We start from the raw sequence: 25,380 nt of genomic DNA, 5'->3' as shown, positions 1-25,380 counted from the left end.
AACCTCGAGATCGTTTTCAACCACCGTCATCTCTCTCTTTCCATACAGTCGTACTCCTCACAGCTAAACTCGTCGGCCCCGGCGCTGCTACGCCACGCCCCCCATCCGTCATCGTTGACAAGGGCGTGGAAAATTTTCTAAGAAATGTAGGACCCTTTACCTACACTCTTTCGTGTATATTTACAGACGAGATTGAATTTGTGTATTTCCTTCATTATCATTGCATGGAGGATATTTGGACTTTGGGATACTTAAATGGCCACTGTCACAATTGAGCATATTATAGGATGGTCATTTTAGTAGGTATGCGGATGGTTATTTTAATTGTTATGTGGATGATTATTTCGATTGGGTTGGGTTTAGTTATATATAATTAAAATATGTTGAATGTTCAATTTATTAGATATGCAGATGATTATTTTTATCTTTAAGTGGATGGTTATTTTCACTATGGGTGAGCGACGCTGATGGCGGTGTGTGGCAAGTCAAGCAGCGATGGTGAAGTAAGATGATTATTGATGAAGGTGGGGATAGCAACCGGTTGAGAGAGAAGAGGGTATTAGAGTGTTTTTTTATTTAGATAATTTGTGGAGTGTTTTGTTATTTTTTATATATATTTAAGCTAAATTTGCAGTCCATTATTCACATTATTTAGATTTTTCATTGTCTTTCAAGCTGAATTCTTAATGAATTAGTAGTAAATTATAAATTTGTCTAATTTAAATTGTCTTGTCAAGTCGAGTATATAACTATTTATTACTAATCATTTGTACAATAACTTTTAAGTAGCAGATAAAAAATTTGTATGATTTAAATTGTCCTAAATTTGTTGAATAATTAGACGGTATTTATTTTGAAATTCTGAAACTAAAATGATAGAATTAAGACTCAATATTATATATTTAGTAGTCAAAGTTTAAAATTAAAATTTCAATTTCAAAATATAAAATTTTAATTTTTTTTAATACTTTCAGAAAATAAAAAACACGAGATCAAAATTTTTGGAGATAAAGATAAAAATTTTATTGATATTTCTTTTAAAATATTCTCATTCAAAATTTCGTATTCCAACTCCACTCCTTATTTATAGCCCCCACTTCTCACGTCCAGCTTCACCCGACCTTTTATTCTAAGCTATCCACCACCACATTTCTGCCATAATCATCTTTAACATGTTCTTCCTTTCTATTTCTTTCATCAAAACAAAAGAAAAAAGAACATTCATGGACAGAATATATGGAGAAGAAAAGAAAAAAGAAGAAGGAAGAAGGAGAAAAAGACAGCAATAGCGACGACAGTCTCTATTTTCGACGTCGTTCTTATCTTTCTCTTTTTCTGATGAGCATCTTTCTCTTTTCTATCTTGTTTACTCGCTTTCTCTCTCCCACACATACGTCTTCGATTTTGCTTGAGTCTTTTTTTTTTTTCAATAACGACGATAATAATAGTGACTCCCACCAATACTATTTCTCTCTTTTCTTCTTTTCTCTTTTCTTTTTTTCTTTCTGTGTTTTCTACTATGATATTTTAAAAAAAATTGGTGAGATTTGTTTTTTTATCAATATATTTATAAGTTTTTTTTACATCATTAGAGATACTGATTTATATTATGTTTTATAATTAATGTATGAATTAATTTAGCATTGGAATATATCATAGCTTTGTAAGTAAAATCAATTATGGTGCGTTTGAAATGAAATTTTATTTTAAATTTTATTTTGTAGTTAATAAAAATATTTTAATAAATTTATTTATTTTAATTTTTATATTTATTTTAAATTAAATAAAATATTAAATTAAATATATATAAAAATTTAATTTAATCCCTATTTATCAGCATCAGTTTTTTTTTCTTTTCAAATGCAGTGTTAAATATAGTCTTCTTGGAGTACAGTCCTAAAAATGATTTGAAGAAAATGTTGTGTATATTTTTCCTGTCCGATACTACCTGTAATTGGAAATGTTGCAAAATTGTCAACTACTGTTCTTAACAACGTGTCGCATGTTGTACCATATAAACGAGGCAGATCTGTGTAATGTAAGTGGGCTCCAAATAGATATATGATCATTTATATATCATCACATATTCACATGTGATCAAATGGTATTATTATAGTGAGATTTTTTTTTTCCATCAACATAGTTTATTTGATTTCGTATATTTATATATGCTAAAATCATCAAATTTTGAGAACAAAAATATTTTATTTTTTAAAATAGACTTGCAAAACACTTGGTCAAATTTTTGTTTTTTAGAGTTTTTGAAATATGTCTCTTCATATTTAATGTATTTTTATCATACTGAGAAGATAACTTCTGGAGTTAAAATATAATTTCATTTTGTTTGAATTATTTTATCAAAAATTAAATTTTCTTATAGAGGTCAAAATTATTCAGCCTTATTTTTAAATAAAATAAATCTATCTTTACATATCATCTATGGACTACATTAAATTATTATTCAAGGGATCGCATTGATTAAAACTTTATTAATTAAAATTCATTATTAATTCTAACGAACAAATACATGAAGGGTTTAATTTAAAAAAAAATTTAAAACTTAACATATGGCTAGACATTTTTAGCACGTGCATGGACTCTTTTGTGAAAGAAAATATAAGATGTTAACCTGTCTTAATCTTTTACTCGAGGAATCTATAGCTATCATGGGGTTGGTTCAGATTCATGGACGAAAATAATTAGAGCAATCAATCAATTGATTTGTGGTTTTTTACTTTGTTGCATTTTGTGCAGTATAAAATCTGCGTGAATGCTTGCTTCATCTTTATTTATGAATTTGCTTTCTATTCACACTTCAATTCTCTGCAAATTGACAGAAATCATTTCGTTTTCTTGACTCTTGAGGGCCAACCCTCCTTGTCCCACTTAATTAGTCACTGCTGTTATTGCATAAAGCATATATTAAAGTTGATTTAAAGTGGGATTTGTGTATACCTTATTTAAAGTTGATAAGAAAATAAAGAGTAAACAAAAAGATAATAAATAAAATTGAATAAAAAGAGATACTGAAATCGAAATAGAAAATAAAAAGAATAGATTGGAAGTAAATAAAAGATAATTGTTATATTTTTTACTTAATTTTTTGACTCAACAAGAAAATAACTCATCAATTTAATTTGTCAACGTTATAATTTGGGTATTGAAGGAATTCATTCAACTTTTTATCCAATTTTTTGATGTAACGAAAATGGACTCACTTAATCTTTTATCCAATGTCCACAAAAAAAGGACTCACTTAACCTCATTTATTTACACCATTGTTTCATTACAAAATCAAAAAAAAGATTTTTAAACTTTTAAATCACTCGATAACAATTACAATAATTTATGAGATATTTATAATATTTTATTAATTTAAAATAAAAAAATCATAAATTCATAACATAAAATTCAATTTAATAACTAAATAAATAAAATTAAAATAAATCAAATTAAATTGAATATTTTTAAAATATAAATTAATAATTTTTAAATAATATTTAATATTTTTATATTACGAATATTTAAAATATGTATCAATAGTACTATAAAACTATTTTATTTTTATTTTTATTTATTTATAGGAGAGATATTATATGAGCAATTAATTTGTGACGATTATTCTATCTTGAGGTTATGCAATAGCATTCTAGAACTGTTTCACATTAATATTACATCATACAGAATATTAAAATAACTGTACAAATATAATTGTATGTGGAATAAAGGTACATATTAAAAGCATAACATTATTTTCATGATCAGAATTCAGAATTCATCACTATAATAAAGTATTAATTTTGTAACTAATGAAATTAAAGCTTCGGAATAATAATACAAGATATTGAGCTCAATTTTTGTTTAAATATTGTCTTATTATTTTATTTTTAAGACTTAGTAGCTAACACATTTCTGTATATATTTTGAAAGGACTGTATATTAATTAAGGGAATAGAAAAAAACTGTGATAAACGTATTAAAAATTAAAAAAATAAAAAAATTACCAAAAAAATATTTTTATTTAATATTTTTAGTAAATTCCTTAAAAGCATTAGTTACACACCCAAACTCATATTCTAATTAGATCCACGTATTATCATGACCAGAAAAATTAAGCTATTATGGTCCAAGGTTGGGTGTAGTTAACCTGAAGTTATCAGGCACAGTTAGGAACAGTGTTTTGACAAAAACAAACATTAATTAGCATTAAATTGAAAATTTTGTTGTTAAGTGCTAGGTCAAGCATGACCTATCATGTGATATTATAAAAATAGAAAAAATTGTAAATATATTGAAAACACTAGTATTTCAGTAATCTTAATTACTAATTTTAATTAATATATATTATATATATTTTTTATAATTAAAATTAACTATTAAAATTATTAAAATATCAATATATCTAATACACTTAAAATTTTTTCAAATAAAGTAATCCATAAATAAGGTGTCTTGTCTAATCATGGAACAAAATAATGGTTGAAAGCTACATGCAGGTCCCCACCTTGTTTCATGAACTTTCCTCACCAGTAAGGTTCTAATATGGCCAAACACACAAAAGGGACCCCTAACGAAATAGCAACTTGCCCTTTCGTAATAGCAATAAAATATATGGGAAGAAGAATATAGAAAGAGAATATTATATAATTGCAAATAATAATAATACTCTCTCTTTTTGTTAGTCGCATAATTAGTAGTACTTCTTCTTAGGGTAATCTTCCAACCTTAAAACCTTTTGGTAAACAATGTTTTCCAATTTGGGTAACTTGACCATGAGGCCCAACCCCACCTATCTGATTTGACATATTCCAACCGGTTATAGCCGGTTTATGTGGGAGACAAAAAATGTGCCCTTTTGGTGTCTGCCTCCGAACCAATCATTGGGGGACACGTGTCTTGCTTTCCTACACACATTCCTTACATCATACCCCCACTTTGCTGGTCAAAATTGGGCCATCCAACGGTTCTTATTTGATTTGCCTTTCCCTATGGGCTATGCAATTCGTTGGATATGTTGGTTAAATAAAACAAGGTTGCCAAAAGTAGAAAACAAACGCCGTTAAGTAACGATAGAAGATTTGTTCCTTGTTCTCTTTCCCCACTAGCGATACAATAATTAAATGCATCATAAATCCTTCGTTTCTACTTGCTTCACTCACCACACATAGAAGAAAAAAATCTCCAATATTTTATAATTCTTACGCTATCGTTATTTAATTTAATTTATAGAAGGAAAAAATCTCCAATATTTAATTTTTTTTATTGTTACCAAATATTTTTATTGTTCTGATAATGATAAAAAAAACAAAAAAATATAACTCAAATTTATTTTATTTAATATTTATTAATTTTAATAATAATTAATAAATATTAAATAAAATATATTGTCTATTTTTGATTAATTTTTTTGTTACTAAATATTTTTATTGTTCGACATTAAAAATATCAATATCTAAAGTTGGAAATGAATATAGGATCAAGTTTATAAGGCGTGTTCATATCTGCCCATGGATTGTACCAACCCCCCCACCCCCCTCCCCTTCTCCAAAAACCCAAATAAAACACCAAAATTAAGTTGCTTTGTTTATTCATGTATGTAAACCTTGATTCACGTATATTTCGATTTTGGGAGGAATTGAGTTTGGTTCTTTCTTTCCAAGGAAGGCGTATATTTTAATTTTTTAGAAAACACTAAGTGGATATTCATATATAAAAGACATTTTAATACTCAAATTAATGCGGATAATATTTCTTATAATTTTTTCAGAAAGAATTTTGGAACATGCCTATTTTCTTTTCTTCCATATGTGCTTATAGTATTTTCAATACTTAGCTTTGATTTAATTTTATTTTGGTTTTGAATCAAATACCACATTAATATTTATGGAATTATATGTAAAAATATTATTTGTAAATTAAAATTAACAACTAAAATCAATCACCGTATATTTATGTATAAATACATATATAATTTAACTTATTTTTAGTGTGTATTTTATATTTTTATGTATATTCTAAACCATCAGTTTAATTTTAGTTTACACTTAATATGATCGATATAAATAATAATTTAAAATTAAATGTGAGATTTATCACTTCAATAATTAGTTTTAATTCAATTTAAATTTTATATAAGATAGTAAAATTTAATTAGTTTTTCACCAAAATAAAATTATTTCTCTATACTGAAATTGATCTCATTTAATCAATTATGTAAAGTGAAATTTGAAAATAATTCACTTTTTGTACATGTTAAATTTAAAACTCTAAAAATACTATTTTATTGGAGTTGCTCTAACTTGTTAGTTTAAAATTATCGGTTACCGATTAAATCCTGAATGATGATAATAAAGAGAATATATCGTTTATCTGTTAACGAATTATGATATTTATTACAACCATTTATCTGAGTTAATATTCGGATATGAACTGTAATGACCAAATCATATGTAGAAGGCTAAAAGCATAATTATATCTTGAGTTCTTTCTTAGCTTCTATATATTTTGTTGAAATAATTTTCAGAATTTGGTGATATAGAAAGGTGGTTGATGGAATATTTTCGGGTGTGCGTAGGACCCTAAGTTAGTAGTATTGCACGCTCCACCTTGCCATATACTATTATATAGCCACAAATATTATTGTGTGTTAATTAATTATAATGGTGTTAATCAGTTAGTGGAGTTGAACATACATGAACTGGTGAGAGTGCTTGGTTAATTAGTAAAATCTTGACTATATTTTGTGATAGATTCAATCATTCAATTTATATATCTTACAAAGCCAGCCAAACACCACTATATATATATATATATATATATATATATATATATATATAATTAATGGATGACATTATAGAATAAAGTGATTCTTTTTATATATTTTTAAACTTTAATTATTTTGCACTATCAATATATATCAATATATCATAATATAAAAGTTTTGTGATTAAAAATTTAATTTTCTTATGAAATTTCTATTGACGAAAGAATTAATAAAAAAGGAGCTAGCAGAGAGTACAACAATAGTACACACAACATAGCTATGGATGCATGTCATTGGAATAGTGTGGACCTTCTTTTCAAAACTAGAAAACTAAACCTTAGTGTCCCTCTTCATGAACTTGTGGCTGTGCCAATTTGATAGTAAAAAATAACAGGTAAAAAAAAACATGTTTTGCATGAACCTAAACTGAAACTGCTTTGCAAGTTACACCCTCTTTCAAATGCTCCAATCCCCTCTTCTAGAAAGTAAAAGATATATAGAATACCTTTTATTGGTTAAATATAGAAGTATCAATTTGTACATTTGTGTGTGTCCTTTCCGGAACTCCAGGAAAAATTATTGTCTTCAATTTTTTTTTAAGAAAAATGACATTTCTTGCTTGATTGGTGGTAAAATATAATAAAGCCTCTCTCATTTTGTGTTATGGTAGTTATTAATTAATACTTTTGATAGATCAATTCACATACAGTTGCATTAAAATGTTCTTTACTTCAATTGAATGTGTGTATTGTATGTATTGGTCTAATTTCCAAAATGTTATTCGTAGTTTAACTATTTTACACAAAAACAGAGTATTATGCAAAGTATATTTATGTTTACTTATTTTGAAAGCTCACCAATGTTTTTGGAGAAATAATTCGCACATGTCTAAGATATCTAATAGTCCATTATACCGTTTTATTTGTGGACCTTTGTGTATTTTTGTGTGTGGACACAATCAGACAATACCCTCCAAATACATCATCACTCACAAGCAAGTGTAGTTCATTCTTGTTTAACTTTTTGCAATGATCTTATACAAGTTTGTTAGCAATATCCCCACGCAAGAAAAGCTTTTTGATTTAATTGAAAAAAAGGTAATAATTGAACAAAAATCAAGTGGCAAGCATGTGCAATCATAAATGGAAATGTTTTAATTTATTAAAAACTTTGTTATGTATGACTAGAGAGGAATCCAATTCAAATAAGATTAGTTGAAGTGGAATAAATTTTGCATACTGGTAATTTAATTTAAACTATAAAAATAATCTTTTTTAAATATTATAGAAATAATAAAAGATAACCTACCAACCAAAGGCATCTATATAATCATGTAACTCCAAGACAAGAAGATAAATTTAGGTATTCGGAGCTGGATTAGTCCACCAAATTAAAACAACATCCCTTTGTTGCAGAGTACCCTCCTAATAAGTTAGTTTGTCAGATTTGTGTTTATAATTTTTATTATTTTAAAATCACAAATCTAAAAGTTGTATGCTCATAAAATTTTATTATAAAATTTAACCCTCAGATTTCTTATTTCTACGCTAAAAAAAATTCAGTCTATTTAAAACAGTAAATAACAGATTATGTTTGTCCATTTCTAAAAAAATTAACACTACTATGTTTCAAAGAGTCGTAATAATTAATAGAATTTAACTAATATATATCCTATCCTTTCAAAATTATTAGTAAAAAAAAATTAAATATTTTATTTTAATAAATATACAAAAAATATATTAAACTTTAAATCTTATTAAAAAATTTAGTAATAATATTAACATACCGTCTAAATAAAATTTTAGTTAATAAGCATTGATTATTTAAATGTACAGTGTCAAAGATATTTACTAATTTTGTGGTTATCAAAAAGTAAATTTGAATATTTTATTATGGCAAGAAGGCGTTACCATCTCGAATTCTCGACGAATATAAAATAATGGACTCGGCAAAACGTGCAAGAATACGATACAACTACTATTGTGGTTTGGAAAAATGAATAATTTTCATTTTTTTAAGAAATAAGGATTAAGTTTATGAATTGAGTAATCCTAGACATGTGTATTAGGTTTGGGCTTGCTTTTGGATGTGTACCTTGTCGGCAAGATGTACGAGGTTTGAGCTATAGGGGAGACGTGGATGCTTCTTCTCCATTCATGGAAAAGCTTACTTCAACATCTTATCTCGTCGTTTTGTCAAACTTTTCTATTTCTGCCATTATTTTAGTTATAATCATTACTATTATTTTATTCTCTCTCTCATAGGAAGTAGGGTAGTACTTCCGTATTATTTGAATATTTTATTTTTTTGGCCCCTCTCCTTAACCCCAATTATTGGTCTAAGAATCATGTTGTTTATGTGCCTTGTATTATAATAATAATTGATTGATTGATTCCAGTTGTGCCGTGCAAAGTTAGAGAGGTGAAGATAAGGCGCAGTCAGTGTCAACATACCAATAAAAGGAAAGGACACCTGGCATTATTTTCTTTGGATTTGGACACACAATACAATTTCAAGGATTTTGAGGATCTCGACTCTCACAACGTTAACCCACCTTTTGTTATTGTTATTATCATGGGATTGTCAATTTTATCAAATTTACACTACTGATAAGTGACCCCCAATTTCTCTTTTATGGGGGACAAATCACAAAACTCAAAAGATACCTCATAATTTTATTTTGGTGAAAAAAAGAAAGGAAACCAAATACTCATGGATGATTAAGATGGCCAAACTACTACAATGAAAGTTATTGTATGAATTGAGATCTGCCCTTTTACTGTTGGTCAAGAATAAATCCTTTATTAGGCAATGATGATCTTCCTAAACTAGATTAGAAAAGAATAAATAAACTATTTGACTCTCACTCATGATTCCTTAAAACCAAAAATTAACAAAGCTAACAATGTTTATTTTTAAGATTTGCCAACAAATTTGAAACAGTATTCTAATAGAATTGTATTAATGCTTTTCAATGCACGTGACAACTAGGCTGCTGAGTGCTGACCTTCATAAATACGGTTTTACCAAAAAACTAATTAAGGATGAACCCAACTCAAGCCAATTAGTTAAAAAACATGTTTGTTTTAAGAGAAAAAAAACTCCCGTTATTCTAATTTTTGAATTTTAAAATTAGAAATAAAAAAAGTTGACTTATATTGTAATTGATTCTGAGATTTTTTTTTTCTCATGAATATCATTATTTGGGTGAACCTAACACCATACACAAGCTGCCAACTCATAATATTATTTAAATTATTCTATCCAACTACAAACTAGAACAGGTGCAGTTGATAGGAGAGAGAAGGGGGGGGGGTAGTATAAAAAATATTGGAGGAGACTCGGAACATGATCATTTAAAAAAAATCTTCATTTTTATATTTTTATTTTTCTATTACGTCAAATTTTAATGAATTAATTCAAAAAATCAGTTCAATTATAAAGAGTTTTTTATTCTAAAAAAATATTGTTACATTACCGAAGAAGATAGGAGGCTTTTTAATGTCTTCGTGAGACAAACAAGGCTTCAGCACATGATTTTTTCCGTGAACCTGAATTTAAAACTGATAAAATAAAATTCTTCAATCACTTGTCAACAGACTAATGACTTCTTTTGTTTGATCAGTACTGCAATACGCGAGTATAAATTTATGTAGGCACAAATTAGAATGTTAAATTAATGTAAAAAAAAAAACAGATAATTATTGAGATCTTTTAATTGAGCAAAGATGTTCAAAGTTAAAATGCTAAACTCGACACGACACGACACGAAAGTAAAAACTTAGTGACTGAATACATCCCCAGCTCTCACTTCTGGTTCAGGAAAAAAAAAAAAAACCATAAGTTTTTAATCCATTAAATACAGTGAAAGATTAAGACAAAATCCTTTCCTCTAGCCTGCTTATTGCTTAACTAGCATCATGGAGAGCAAAACCCAAAAAGTAGTTGTGTTGTTAATCGTTGAGTCCTTATTAATGCAATTGAAAACTACTAAAGATATTTATCAAAGTATGACATGACACTATACTTTGAATTGAATAGCAGTTATGTTCTGAATGCTTCATCCATCAGATTGAACACGTGTTTTTTTTTTCACCAGAGCTGTTAAAATGAACCTGGTGGTACTACAGCCCACAGGACTACAGGAGGCATGGCCATTATAATTCTGTTGCCTCATGAAATGTTACTAAACAAACGAAGGCACAAAAGAGACTTCAAAAGTTGACAAAGCTTGGGTCGTTCCTCATTTGGAGCTATATTAAATTGTCAATCTAGCATGACTCAAGCCATTCATGTAGCTATCAGGCGGTGTTGGGTTATATAAAACCTAAGAAGAAACAAATTTTGACACGAAAACTTATGCCTACCAGTCTAAAATTTGCGACTGTCTTTTTTAGAATAAATTTCTTTTTCTTATTTTCGATGTTTAATCTCAATCTAAATAAGAAAATGAGTTTGTCCATCACTCAATCAATCGACATTATCTTAAAAAAATTTTTTTGATATGATTAAATGACAAACTAAACGAAGATCGTTTAGTAAACATCATTCACAATTAAGTTCTGATTTTAAGCCTCTTAGACTATAAAACACAGACACTGAACAAATGGATAATATAAAAATGCTATACATACATGAAAAATCAGTCACTATCAGTATATGTATTATTTAATTTATTTTTATTCTGTATTTTTCTATTTCAATATATATTATATACAAGAAGTTGATTTAATAACTAAATTTTGATATACATCTAACATAATTGTAGATATATATATAATATCTTAAAATTTTATTGATATTAGAATATAAACTTATTTTTAAAAAATATTTTTAATATCTTTTTATTATATACATACTATTTTTAAACTTATTTAAAAAGTATATAACAAAAATAAAGTTAAACACAATGACACAATATTATATATGGATTTGATCAACCCAGTTCAAAAAAGTATTTTTATATTTTATTAAAAACATAAATTAGACACAAGATATACACATCGAAGAAAATTTAGCCAAGCCAAACACACAATACACACCTCAACGAAATGTCTATCCTCTGTAACTCTGTTGGAATAAATCTAAAGTAACAGGTAAAATAATTTAGAAAAGTGTTTCTTTTTCTTTTTCCTCTATCCTTAGTTCCTAGGTAGACCTATAAACTACTTAATGGGTAGTAAAACTTTATGTTGAACTAAATAAAACAGAAATGACCGGAAGTAAAACATCGATTTCTGTTATTTAAGGATGTGGGAAGTGCTAAGTGGGAAACAGAAAAAGTTCAGCAGCAGGGGTATTTCTACGAACCTGGCCAAGTGAAATGCACCAAACGTTGGCAACTAACAAAGTACGAAATTAACTAAAGAAAGCGTCATCAGGCGAGGAAATAAAGAAGTATTAAAATGTTGATCATGGGCACTAGATGTGATGCCACTAGTAATATTATAATGAGATTTGAACAAGGTTGTATTCCCTTTAAACTATTGAAGAACATAATATTTCGAGGAGATTAAGATGCCACGTTTATAAATAAACAAAAGCAGCCCAACCATCAGCGCAGAGTCATCAGTACTATAGATTAATTATACTGATGTTTATTTCGGAGATCATTGTACTATTTTTTTAATTCTGACCAAGTCAGGTCGTTTTGCGTGGTAGATGATTCACATTTTGCAACCGACATAGGAGCATATAAATTATTAAGGGACACCCAATTTGTCTAAATGAAATCATGTGATTATATTATACGGATAACAAGAAGCAAAAAATAAAAATTGAGTGGAATCTTTGGCTTGTTGTCACAAACACTTTCTCTCGATTAAGAAACCAAAGCTACTAGGTAGTATTCTATATGTCCTCTTTATATGTGGACAAGAAACTATGTACCAAATATTTTAGTGTTATTAAGATTGAAAACGTTCCTTTCCTCGGTTCTTTAGGAAAAGAAAAGCTACTTGTAAGCTGAATCTGGATGGAGTGCATGCCAAGATATTCTTGTTAAAATTTCTGAATCAAACTAGATAGTCTTAAAAAGTTGCATCGTGATTCATATGCGATTCCTAAGATATCAAAGATCAATGTACAGGGTAGATATGGACCTTTGATCTAATCGAGAATCACGTGCTGCACCTTCTAGTTTACTACTACTATATTGGTATTTCCCCTAGGATTGTGTATTTGGGAACTTGATACCTAGCAGTCTTAAATCAGATGGCAATTGATCTTAATAAATAATAATCTATTGCCCAAATGGCAAAATGCTAGCACTAATGGTGACTGAAAGGTGGGTAAACAAGCATATGGCAGTATCTGACTATATTATCCTGGATCATGCATATATCCAGTTCTGAATCGAAAAACTTAAATACTAGCTGAAATGGTAACATTAAGATGGATAGAAAGTAGCACTAACATGTTTGAGGGTATCTGTATGACCGTATCTAATACATTATATGTTCTGCCTAAGAAGTTTACAACAGTAACTATTTGAATTTGTGCAATGAAGATATTGAGAATAAACTGAAATATCAGAACAATGCATTTTTGAATATTTTAAATTTAGCATGTTTAATCCAATAAAAAAAGGAAAAACTTTTATATTGAATTTCCAGTAATACCCAAAAAGAATTGTAAGTTAAAAGCTTAAGTTGAGGTCTATTGAATTTATAATTTAATATATGAGTATGAGGTAATTTAAAAATAAAGGAAATGAATTTTGATTAAAATTCATAATATATATCAAGAAAGATCATGTTAACAATTTTTTAACAATTCAATATTGAAACCTGAGTAATGAAGTAAAAAACAGAACCCTACTTTCTTAAGGAATAGTGACTCCTACACATCAAAAAGCATACACATTATGCCATATAGCTATAAGCTAAGCTATAGGGAAACAATCGCAATAATAACAATCCATGTGCTAAATGCCAGGGTATTCAGAAAAAGTAAAGCTGTTTTATCAATTTTTATAAACTTGCGGGTTGTTTTCATTTAAAATCCCTTTATCATCTGTTACAGCTGAATATCTATAACCATTTTCTACTTTATACATTTTTTCCAATACAAATATTTCTTCTGTTCAATTTCATTCCATTTTAATCCCCTAACTAAATGTTGGGTTTGGATATTTTCAATTTACTCGACATATAGACTATGCTAAATAATATATAGACTATGTTATAAAAAGGATTCCTTTTTTTTTTTACAAGAATTAAATTTATGGTAAATACTTTAGAACTAGACTTGTTGAAAGTCCATATTTTCTGTTTAAAAATAATTTGATTCCATTGAGAAAGAAATTGGTTTCTAACATGATTACCAAATTCTTGACAGGTAACTTCTTGCAAGTTTATAATCTTAGTTTGAATTCTTAAGAGTTCATCATCTTAGCTTTTCAAATCGAATTAACTCACGTAAAAACTCAAATATGAGTAAAGTAAACTCATAAGCTTAATATTTTAATAAAAATTTGTTCGGTTAAACTTAAAGTTTGATATCCTGTGCTACAATATTAGAAATCTAGAATGATCACTTTTAAGAATTGCGATATAAGTCTGAAATGTTTGACCAACTTCATATACATGTCTTCATTAGCAACTATATAGTATGGTGCATTGAATATGCTACTTGCAGCTTTATATAAAAGCAGAGTTTCTGCGAGCAATCAAGAAGTCAACCATTCTTTTTTCTTGGCGAGCCACACTTAAACATTATCCCTAAGTCATTAGTCCTAGTTAACTTGACAGGCTAATCATCTAATCACGTTTTCAGTATTTTATAAGACCTATTCCCTAAGGTTGCATTGATGGTCAGTTTATCACAAATTCCTTTGTGAAAAGTATGAAACTAACCATGTCTAAATCTAAGTAAAGAATAAAAATCTACAATATCCGATTTCAGCTGAGCCAAGATTGATAACTGAAGTCATTAAACTTGTTGCATTGCATTTCTTAGAAATTATCAATTAAAACAAACTCCAAATATTTCGAAATGCTATAAGATAAATTTCACTTATCCACCCCAATTAAACAAACCAAAAACATTAACTAAAATAACCTCAAGTATGAAAGAGTAGACGATAATATATACACCACAAGCAAGAATTTTGTATCAACTAAACCTTGTAAATTAACACAAAAAACAAATAAAAATAAAACCAACCTGGTAATGTCTTGGAGAAAGGGATTAATTGAGCAGGTTAAGGCAACTGGTCTACTTCACTGAAAAATGAAGAAGGATATAGGTATAACTAAATCACGTGACATGACATACAATAAGATACAACTGACTGATCATTTGGAACCTTACCCATTCAGAATTGAACAAAGCTTTTTGGCCTGCATATTTGCATGAAAATTTGAATTTTGGTAAGTAATTATTTGAGATTTAATCAATTAAAGCAGATAAAGGAGAACTTAAATCCTAGGGAAAAAGTGTAACTTAAAAATTGCTATACTCAGCATAATTATTAAATCTTGAGAAAATTAACTTAGCAATGCTTTGACCTATGACTATATCTTATTTACATGCAAGGAGACAATTTAGACCTCATGTTCAGCACATCAATCCATGTAAAACTTCCTCCAGAACGAGAAAACTTTTTTCATGGGAATAAAGCTTATATTTGAGTTCCACACTTCCACTTCATATTTTTTACTCACTTAAAATGAATTCAGCAGGCCTAACAGATTAATAGGAAGCTCAGTGACAAACCTTGGCAGTGGATAGTGTTTATTTCTGATCCTTTCATCTCTATCCCATCATCATCCAGAAGAACCAACCCTGATGAAGTTATGTTAAAAGGGAAAGCCAAAGGAGGAGAAATGGGAGATTTTGCTAACTTGATAAATCTTTGACCTGCAAGAAAATGAGCTTCTAGAATTTAAATTTGTATGACAACAATCACATATTGCAATAAACAAATGGTGACTGACATATTTTGTTAGAATATTATCGATCATGTGTTTCTTGAGCCAGGTTATATTGTGTTAGTAAGGTTAGTGCTATGCATCACAGTCATTCAGACTTTTGAGTAAGATATAGTTATCTTGTACTCCAATCCTATCTCTCATTGCCCTTTTCATCTAATTGCTAAAAGTTTATCAGACCTTTGTAATTTTCAAGTTCAAATCACGTGTGAAGTTTCTAGTGAAAACTTATGAGAATTTTAACTGAGTATAGAGACATTCAATGAACATTCATGCACAAAATTCTTCTTTTACAAACAGAAGGCCAGATTAGAAACCAGTATTGATTTCTTACTTCTTCCTCCTTTGGCTAAAATAATAGGAAAATGTAAGTCATCAAACAAAAAATTATACAATAGATGCTTGAAAGTTGGAATACTGATCTGGAAGTCATAACCATAACTTGAACTTATTATCCCTACTCATACAACAATTTGATTCATGCTGAGGAGCCATCTACATGCATTTGTTACAGAAAAATGCTTTTGAAAATCAATTGAGCACATCTACAAAACACAGCCAACCTGATCTGGCCTCAAGTACAAGACGGATGGTCACAGCATGAGCCCAATTAATGCCCAGAGCAGCAACAAGATGAGAATCATATGAAGCACGATCTTCTTTTTTTATAGAGTGGCTTCGTGCTGCTTAGAAGGGATAGTTATAAGTCAATATAGGAGTTGAAAGTCTCCAAAAGATAGTTTGTCCATCATACCTTGAAAGGAAAACGTAAGAGGTTCATCACCAGTTTGAGATCTTACTTGATTTGTCACTACTATTGGAATTCGTGAAAATTCTGCAAGTGACCTAGAGACATGCATAATCAGTACAGCCTCAGAGGAATTATTGCATTACAATCTCTCTTCAGAATAATATCGTACATGTAACAAGAAAGATCGTATTGGTTCATGGTTCTTACTTGATAAAAGAAACATGCCAACCCAATACTTGTTGTCTAGAAGCTCCACAATCATGCTCACTGGATAGAAAAACCAACCAATTTCTATGCATGAGACATCCATGAAGAGGAGAACACTATATACTTAAAATTTTGATGAGAATATTTGATTCCATTGTTCACATTATTGTCCAAAAGTCAGTCTCACCCTAAAACAAGGGCAGCCATGCTATCAATAATGAGCAACTTCACTTGTTTCTGGAGGAGTGATACTTGGACATGGTGCAAACTGGTAGCATCAACACATCACACAGTACATAAACAATTTAACAGGAGCAATAAGATATGGCAGACCAATTTGCAAAATAACTAAAAAATGATATTGTGGATCAACCCACACGGTATCAGGCTTTCACCCCTTTTGATTAGTGTGTTCATGATCACTAAGCCTTGTTGTGCAATCATGAACGGACCAATCAGAATGATCAGATGAATTTTCAGTCTTCTGTGAAGGTTAATCATGAACACCAGACCCTTCTGAACGAGGTCTAAGCTAATAGTAAAACTACTTAGATGCACAAACCCTGTCTAAATTTCTTTGTTTTTTGTCCTTAATGAGAGCTTTGTATTTGTTATGTCATCATGACCTTCCTCTACTGTTCAGTCTTCTCCAAACTATTGCATAATCTCTTTAAGACTACACAGATTTCTTTGTACATGAACAATCATCAGTATGTTTCTTTTCTTTAAATCCACTACTCCGGCACCTAAAATTGAACATCCTTGCTAAAGTCTTAAGGAAATTCACACCTCTCAGTGAACTCAGAAAGTGATGTGGGACGCAGAATAACGATTCTACCAGCCATCTGCAATAAGCCAATAACTCAAGCAAAGATAATTTTCATCAGGCTCATAGAGATTATCAAGTTCAATTGGGATGAAAACGTAGTCCAGATAAGAAAGAGAGAAAGAAATAACCAGCATACCTCCTGTGCCATTCCTTTCTTGAGAAATATTTCAGGAAAATTCTCTATTCCAATCTGTATCAACCTGGAAAAAAACAATGAAATTCACAGATAAAGAATTCTGCATTTTATTCATATGATTCAGGGCAGCTAGACAGAGCTCATGTGCTTCAAATACCTTCTTGAACTAAATTTGGATTCAACATCAATATATATGACACGCCCATCTAAGCCTCCACAATTTGCCGGCAAAGATGCCAGCAGTGAGAGCTTCAAGCAAAACTGCAAATATAAAATTCACCCAACCGATTAACAATAACTGGAAAAACAATACTTTTACAAGCCGGTGGAATTGCTGAAAGCATGTAGATGCCCATATCCATATGCATGACCCCAAGAATATAACAAAGGACATGCGATACACATCTTTTCTTATAACTTAGAATAGGCACCAGATTATAATATAATGCAGGTGCTCTTTCATATGATGAAAGCAATTCCAATGGACAAAACTTCAGTCAACTTGTACAAGTGCTACAGAAAGGAGCTAAACAGATAGTGGGAGTTGAGGCAATGATTGAATTGAGCTGTATAATGGTAAATCACAACTATGCAGAGAGTTGTATGATTGTATTTATGTTTTTATACAGTATATAAGTTATATGTCCATAACTAACTGATTTGCTATAACCTAGCTTGGCAAACAAACATGTCTCACTCTGGAAAGCTCTTTCTTTTGGTACAAAAGTCTTGGCCGATCCAACAATGACAATTTAGAATAAATAAATTCATACACACTAGTGAAGTCACTTATGGATATGGATATCCTGACAATGATAAAGCAGGTAAACAAACAAATAATTAAGCCCTAGAAACCCTAATAATGTACCTGCGTTTTGCCAATTCCAGCAGGACCAACCAACTCTGTCACAACACCAAAGGGTAGGCCGCCACACAAGGCTTCATCCAATCCTCTCAAACGAGTTGGAAGATGACCGGCCGATCTCTCATCGCGCACTCGCTGCTCCATCAGAAGCAATGCCTGACACAATATCCACCAGTTTTTCAACAAATTGAAGAAAAATTAGTGTAAAATAATTACTAAAAAAGAAATCTAAAGGGAAAATGAGCAGCTAGGAGTACAGTTTGACAAGGCGGACAAACAACTTCACTGATATGTGCCATTGCAGATTTTACTTCTGCCATCCCAACGTCCAATTGTTCCATCAACTCAAATTCAGTCAGAGACAATGCATCCTGCAATTTATTAATTAATTAGTTACTTATTTAATTAATAATAATAACGGAGAATAGGAAATGGAGGACCTCGATTCTAGTGAAGGGGAACGAAGCGTGAAGCTAACAGAACTAAAGAATGATGTAAATTAGTTGTTCTACGAAAACAGAATCTGGAGAGAGAGAGAGAGAGAGAACCTTGGCAGTGATGATGTTGCGAGCAGTGAAGATGTTAGCAATGGAATTTGGCAATCCCATCTGCTTGATGAGCTTGTTCGCCATCTTTGATCTTTCACTCCTTCACTCTCTGCCTCTCTCTGCTCCTTCCCGCCAAAACCACAAGCCTCTTTTCCGGCCGCAAAAACTGAAAATCAAATATTTCGCCACTGCTGCCTGCCATGGATAAATGACTAAATGAGAACAAAAAAGAGGGTTCACTAATATATATAATTTTTAAAAAATATATATATATTAGCGAATAGCCTAATAGCATAGATTTTTTATTCGATAAATTTTTAATTAATTTTATTATAGAAATTTAAATTTTAAATATTATTAAAAATGTTATTTAAAAAATAATAAATGAATTTGTCTCACAAAAATAAATAAATATTAAAGATTTTTAAAATAATAAAAATTAATTAAAATTAAAATATTCTATTTAAAATTTGTTAAAATTAATTTACGTGTTTGTTCATATTTTAAGTTTCTAACAGTTTAAAAAATGTCACCATATATTATTTTTGATAATGCTGTTATATCCAAAAATAATATTTTCGATAAAGATGTTATTGAATTCTTTAACAAGCCAATGTTGATAAGTTTAGACTTCGATAATTGCCAAGTATGGATTGAAGCCAATTACATACTCTATTATGTACTTTCTATTAATCAATTGATACAAATACGGAAGTCGAAGTGGCCGACTGAGGTCAACTGTGTCGAAAAAGAGGTCAGCAATGCAATTTGTTAGTCGAAAAAATAACAAATTCGAGGTGGAGTCATCGAGGATGGTCAATCGATGAAGGAGAGAATGTTGATCGACCAGGACTCAGAGAGAGTGTGTGAAGCAATCGAAGCAAGTTAATAGGTGAAGATAATTGGTGGCAGTTACAGACAACAAAAAGAGCGAGAACGGTTACTCATGGATTAATGTACGTGGAAGTTACATTTCAATCGGATTGGTTGAAGAGTCTTATAAATAGGAGAAGATTCGAAGGAACAAGGGTTGAAATCTTTTCAGACAAAACACTCACACTCACTCACATCCCAGCGATGTTCTGAGTCGGGCAAGAGTCTTTTTCTTTGAAGGGTTCATTCCATGTCTTTACTTTTCATTAAATTCCCTGCAACCTTCTTTTCATGCAATTTATATTCCTTGCAATGTCATTTTGATTCTTTTAAATTCAGCAACTTTTACCCTTTCCAGTCTTTACCTTTTAATTTGCCGTTTACTTTTCCAAACACTTTTCCTTTCTCTAATTTGATTTCCCTTCTATTCAAGTTATTTAAGTTTTACTGTTCATTTCGAATTTCTGCAAAGCTTAGTTCCTTCTTCTTCGTCATTGTCAAAGGCATGGATTTTGATGCAAATAAAACTGGTACTCACAAAGAGGAGTAGGTTTCGCTCCTAGACCAATAGATATCGAACCACCATCGATTTGCTAAAACTCGATAAAACAAATTGGCACGCCCAGTGGGACAGTTTTAAACTGAAGTGTGTCGAAAGATTTATTTCATGGTGTCATTTAGTGTATGCAATTAAGAAGTAGAAGGACTATTCACATGGCTGATGAAGCGCGAATGGTGGTTCGTCCATCAATGATAACATACCAGTAACTGTGCAATCTTCGGGAGTTACTTCATATTTGGATGGTGTGGTTCTAAGTGAAAGTATATTGGTTACTAGTGTACAAACTGGAAATGCTGGACGTAATATTCGTCCACGTGGTAGTTTACCACCAATCCAGCCTCCATTAACCATTGTACTCTTTATGGTCTTCCTCCTGGGTATACTCCACCAGTGAGTGGTTTTGTTCCTCCTGTTCGTTTCGGGAGTGAAAATGGAGTAAATAATCCTCAAAACCCACAATAGCATTCCGAATATTCTCGTGATTATAATGCGGGCTCTACATCAAATGCTTCTAATTCCATGGCAGTATTTCGACAACATGTAGAGGAAAGTCATCATGATTTAGTCAATTTATTGACTGAACAAATGACCACAATTCTAAATCTTATGATGGCTGATCACAAATCGAAATTCAAACGCCTTGCTAGGCAAGTCGAACGGATTGCTCGAATCGTGGATTATGAAGAAGGTGAATGGCATGATGCTATGGGGAATAATGAAGGATTCGAAAATATATTTCAAAATGAAAACAATGTTTTAAACAAAGAGAATCCACTCCTCAGATAATTCCCCGTGGTCAGAATGAAGATGATGTTCTAGCCAGATTACATGTTAATCATGGTGGTGAACGTTATCAAGTCACAAGAATTGTGGAAGAAGTGCTTAATCGAGTTGGTCTGAACGTTGGTTTTACGAATCGACCCCCATTTTGTGTCTGCTTTCCCTCAGGTTGTTCAAATGGCTAAAGTGGCAAGAGGGGTGAAGAATCCAAAAATAATCACAAAATTTACAAGGAAAGTCGGAGAGTCAACCACTGAACATATCGCTCGATATTTCGTCGAGATTGGGAATCTTGCCAATGATGAGAATTTGAAAATAAAGTTTTTTCCTTCTTCGTTAATGAAGAATGCATTTACTTGGTTTTCTAATCTTAGGCTAAATTCGATAACGACATGGAATCAGTTGGAAACTGTTTTTCACGCTCAATTATATCAAGGGGAGTTGAATGTGGCAGTTACTAACTTAGTGGCTTTGAAACGAGAGGATGGTGAAACCATTGATGACTATATGATACGTTTTAAAAATGCTAGAAGTAGATGCTATGTGTCATTACTTGAGAGTGAAGTGGTGAAAATAGCAGTTATGGGGTTAGGATTCTATATGCGTCGAAAGTTGCTTAATGTGCATATTCCTGACTTAGCCCATTTGGCTGAAAAGGTTCGTCAGGTCAAATTAATGAAGAAAAAAATGAGAAATATAGGAATGAACAGAAGTTAAAGAGTAAAGCTTTTACTCGAAAGGAGAAGGTTGCTTATGTAACCATGGAGTCCTCAGAGGAGGAGTTCGATCTCGAGACAGAGGTCGATTTGGCCGAACTTAAAAAAGGTCCTTCATATATTTGTTATTTACTTAAAAAGCTCCCTAGTGATGAAAAGTCAAACGAATCAAAACTAAAGAGTGGAAAGAAATATAGTTTTGATATCTCGAAATATGATCAGATTTTCGATGTGTTGCTTAAAGATAAACAATTAATTTTGCCTGAGGGTAGAACTTTACTTTAGATTAAAGATTTAAAAGGGAAACCTTATTGTAAATTTCACCAAGCAACCAGTCATTCGACTAACAGTTGCGTCCGTTTCAGGGATTTGATACAGAAAGCTATAATGGAAGGACGGTTGAAGTTTGATGATGGGAGGAAAGAGATGAAAGTGGACACTAATCCATTTGATGCTAAGGCTGGGTTTGTCGAACCATATTTTGGAGTGAATATGGTTGGTATGTCTTATGACTTTGATGTGGCTTTGGATGATTTCGAGTCACAAGTTTGATCAGTATATCCTCGAGCAGGAGATGGCCTACTGGATTTCTTAGTACAGCAAAAGATCAAAGATCAAGATGTATCTTTCTATCCACTGTGTAATGTTGTATTCGATGCTGAAGTTGCAGCAATCTTTGAAAAAGAAAGGATGAAGAAGGAGTTAGCTCATAGAGAGGAGTAAGCTCGTCAGAGACAACCAATTCGGCGTATAAAAGGGCAAAGTTCTAAGGCCCCTCAGCCAAATGTTGTTGTACCATTGAGTCCATTCTCAGGCGATAGGTGTCCAATGGATTCGGAATTGTCAGAAATTCCAGAGTCGAGATGTTCTTTATTGGCAAAATCCACAGTGGAGACATCTAGGACCTCCTCGAAACCAATATCCCTATCAACGTGGTTGAGCCAAGGGATACCCAAGGGATAGAGAAAGAAGGAGTATAAATAAGAATAAGAAGCCTCAATCAGAAAAAGGCAAGGGGGCAACGCCTTCAGTACATTCCCGGATAGTCTTTCCCTCTGATGGGGAGACATGCCCAAAGGAAATTCCTTCTCCTGCAAAGTTGGAGAAAGGTAAGGCAATAGATCATTCTTCAAGAATTGATAAAGGCAAGGAGGCTGATTTGGATGAGGAATATTTTGAGGAAAGAGATGATGAGATGGTTGGAACTATTTCGATTATTCCAACTGAGTATTTAGGTGAGTATGAAGGTGATCCAGAAGAGGACTATGATATGGATGCTGAAGAGGCTTTTTCCTTTGTTTGATATGAGGATGAACCAGGGTATTTTCTGAGGCCTACTGAGAAGCAAAAGTCTCATCTTTACCCACTCCATATTACTACCACTTTGAGTGGGATTAAAGCAAACAAAGTTTTGATTGATGATGGAGCAGCAATAAGTCTCTTACTAGAAAGGATGCTAATGAAGATTGGTAAGCATCCTAATGACTTGGTTCCCACTAATATTGCTGTAACACACTTTAGTGGTTCTTCTACTCCTACAAAAGGTCTGGTTACTTTGGGGTAAAAGTGGGGTCATCTGAGCAAAACACTGTATTTGTGGTGGTGCCATCGAAAGCAAGTTACAATGCTTTACTAGGTCGAGACTGGATTCACGGAGTTGGGACTATACCATCGACTGTGCATCAAAGTGTCCTCCTTTGGACAGAGGATGGCAAGCCTAAAGTTGTTAAGGTAGATTCGAATCTTTATGTCGAACAACTGCATGTCGATTTTAGGGTGTATAGCCCGAAACTGAAGCCTTTAAGTGTTAACAGGGCATTGAATTCTTATAATTGCGAGGGCTGCTACTTGTCTTTAGAAGGTTTAACAGTGAAGTTGCGTCATTCACATCTGAATGTGATCCCAACTGGTTGGGATTGTTCATCTTGAATGGATTCGAGACGGTATTCGATGGAGCATACTCAAGACGTCTCGAATTACCTGATAATTTTAAATAATTATATAAATAATTTTCTTTCTGTAGAAAATAAAGGCGGTTCTTCTGATGAAGTATAATCATTTAGGAATGCAAGTTCTTTTATTAATTTAACAACTCGATGTCTTCAATCAAGTTTAGTCATGGTTTAAGTTTTTCTTCATTATATAATGTAAATGATGTTGTTAGTCCAACTGCCGATTTAATAGCAGAAGTCCATTGTGTTGAAAATAAATCTGATGTTAATCTAGCAAAAAAAATATCCTTGTCTCTTCAAGAATGGCACGATGCTTCACTAATATTTTGTCATGTACTACGAGAAAATATTTGTGAAAATTTTTACAATATATGAAGTTGATCAAATAATTATTTGGGGTCAGTTTCAAATTGATCAAGCCATTGAAGATCAATTTCAACAAAGAAGAGCTATTGGGGTTGGATGGATCAAGAATTTGTAAGAGTTTGCTGATTGAGAAGATGAGAGAATATCAACAGCAAACTCGATACAGTTATTTTGTTCAAGATCGTGATAGAAATACCATTTTTCGAGATCGAATAGGTGGTAACCAAAGTGGTTGACAATTGCGTCAAGTTAATAATGGTGTTCCTTTCCCGATGAGGGACAAAATCTTCTCCTTTGAATCGAATTGTCTTTGCACGGGCAAAGCAGTTGAAAGTCCATTCCTAAAAATGGATTCAACTATGTTGATGAGAAATATTTTGAGGAAGAAGATGAAAAAATGGCTGGTATCGTCGTCAAAAATATTGAATAAGAGTAAGTATTTATATTTTCTTCCTTGTAATCGAAAACATAAAAACTTAGGGGGCATTTGTTATATCAAAAAATAATATTTTTGATAAAGATGTTATTGAATTCTTTGACAAGCCAATGTTCGACAAGTTTAGATTTCGATCATTGCCAAGTGCCAAAATAATATTTCGATCAACCTCCAAATACATGTTACAATTAACTTTGGATTGAAGCCAATTACATACTCTGTTATGTACTCTCTATTAATCGATTGATACAAATACGGAAGTCGAAGTGGCAGACTCGATTGTGGTCAACTGTGTCGAAGAAGAGGTCAGCAATGCAATTTGTAGTCGAAAAAATAACAAGTTGTGAATTTCGAGGTGCAGTCATTGAGAATGGTCAATCAATGAAGGAGAGAATGTTGATCGACTAGGATTCATCGAGAGAGAATGAAGCAATCAAAGGAAGTTAATAGGTGAAGATAGTTGGTGGCAGTTATAGACAGCACTCAAAGAACGATAACGGTTACTCATGGATTAATGTACGCGGAACTTACATTTCAATCGGATTAGTTGAAGAGTCTTATAAATAGGAGAAGTCTCGAAGGAACAAGTGTTGGAATTTTTTCAGAGAAAACACGCACACTCACTCACATCCAATCGACTTTCTGAGTCAGTCAAGAGTCTTT

At 31.3% G+C, this 25,380-nt stretch overlaps 1 protein-coding gene across 2 annotated transcripts; it reads right to left on the bottom strand.

The window, feature by feature from the left end:
- Positions 1-14,687: 14,687 nt before the first annotated feature.
- On the bottom strand, positions 14,688-19,269 carry LOC112706750 (DNA repair protein RAD51 homolog 2). Of its 2 annotated transcripts, none has more exons than XM_025758205.3 (13): positions 19,033-19,269; positions 18,742-18,855; positions 18,488-18,640; positions 17,777-17,880; positions 17,620-17,683; positions 17,444-17,499; positions 16,842-16,922; positions 16,655-16,714; positions 16,451-16,542; positions 16,260-16,379; positions 15,482-15,625; positions 15,077-15,105; positions 14,688-14,988 (listed from the first exon to the last, which is right to left on the bottom strand). In XM_025758205.3, the coding sequence occupies exons 1-13, from the start codon at positions 19,114-19,116 to the stop codon at positions 14,986-14,988; spliced, it is 1,104 nt and encodes a 367-aa protein (XP_025613990.1). In that variant the 5' UTR covers positions 19,117-19,269; the 3' UTR covers positions 14,688-14,985. The 2 variants fall into 2 exon arrangements, with proteins under 2 accessions (XP_025613990.1, XP_025613991.1); XM_025758206.3 differs by having other exon boundaries at positions 15,482-15,550; positions 19,033-19,262.
- Between the last annotated feature and the right edge of the window lie 6,111 nt (positions 19,270-25,380).

This window comes from Arachis hypogaea, chromosome 8, assembly GCF_003086295.3.
Source record: "Arachis hypogaea cultivar Tifrunner chromosome 8, arahy.Tifrunner.gnm2.J5K5, whole genome shotgun sequence".
Taxonomy (NCBI): domain Eukaryota; kingdom Viridiplantae; phylum Streptophyta; class Magnoliopsida; order Fabales; family Fabaceae; genus Arachis; species Arachis hypogaea.
The sequence above is the reverse complement of the archived record's forward strand: the minus strand, read 5'-3'. Positions and strand labels throughout refer to the sequence as shown.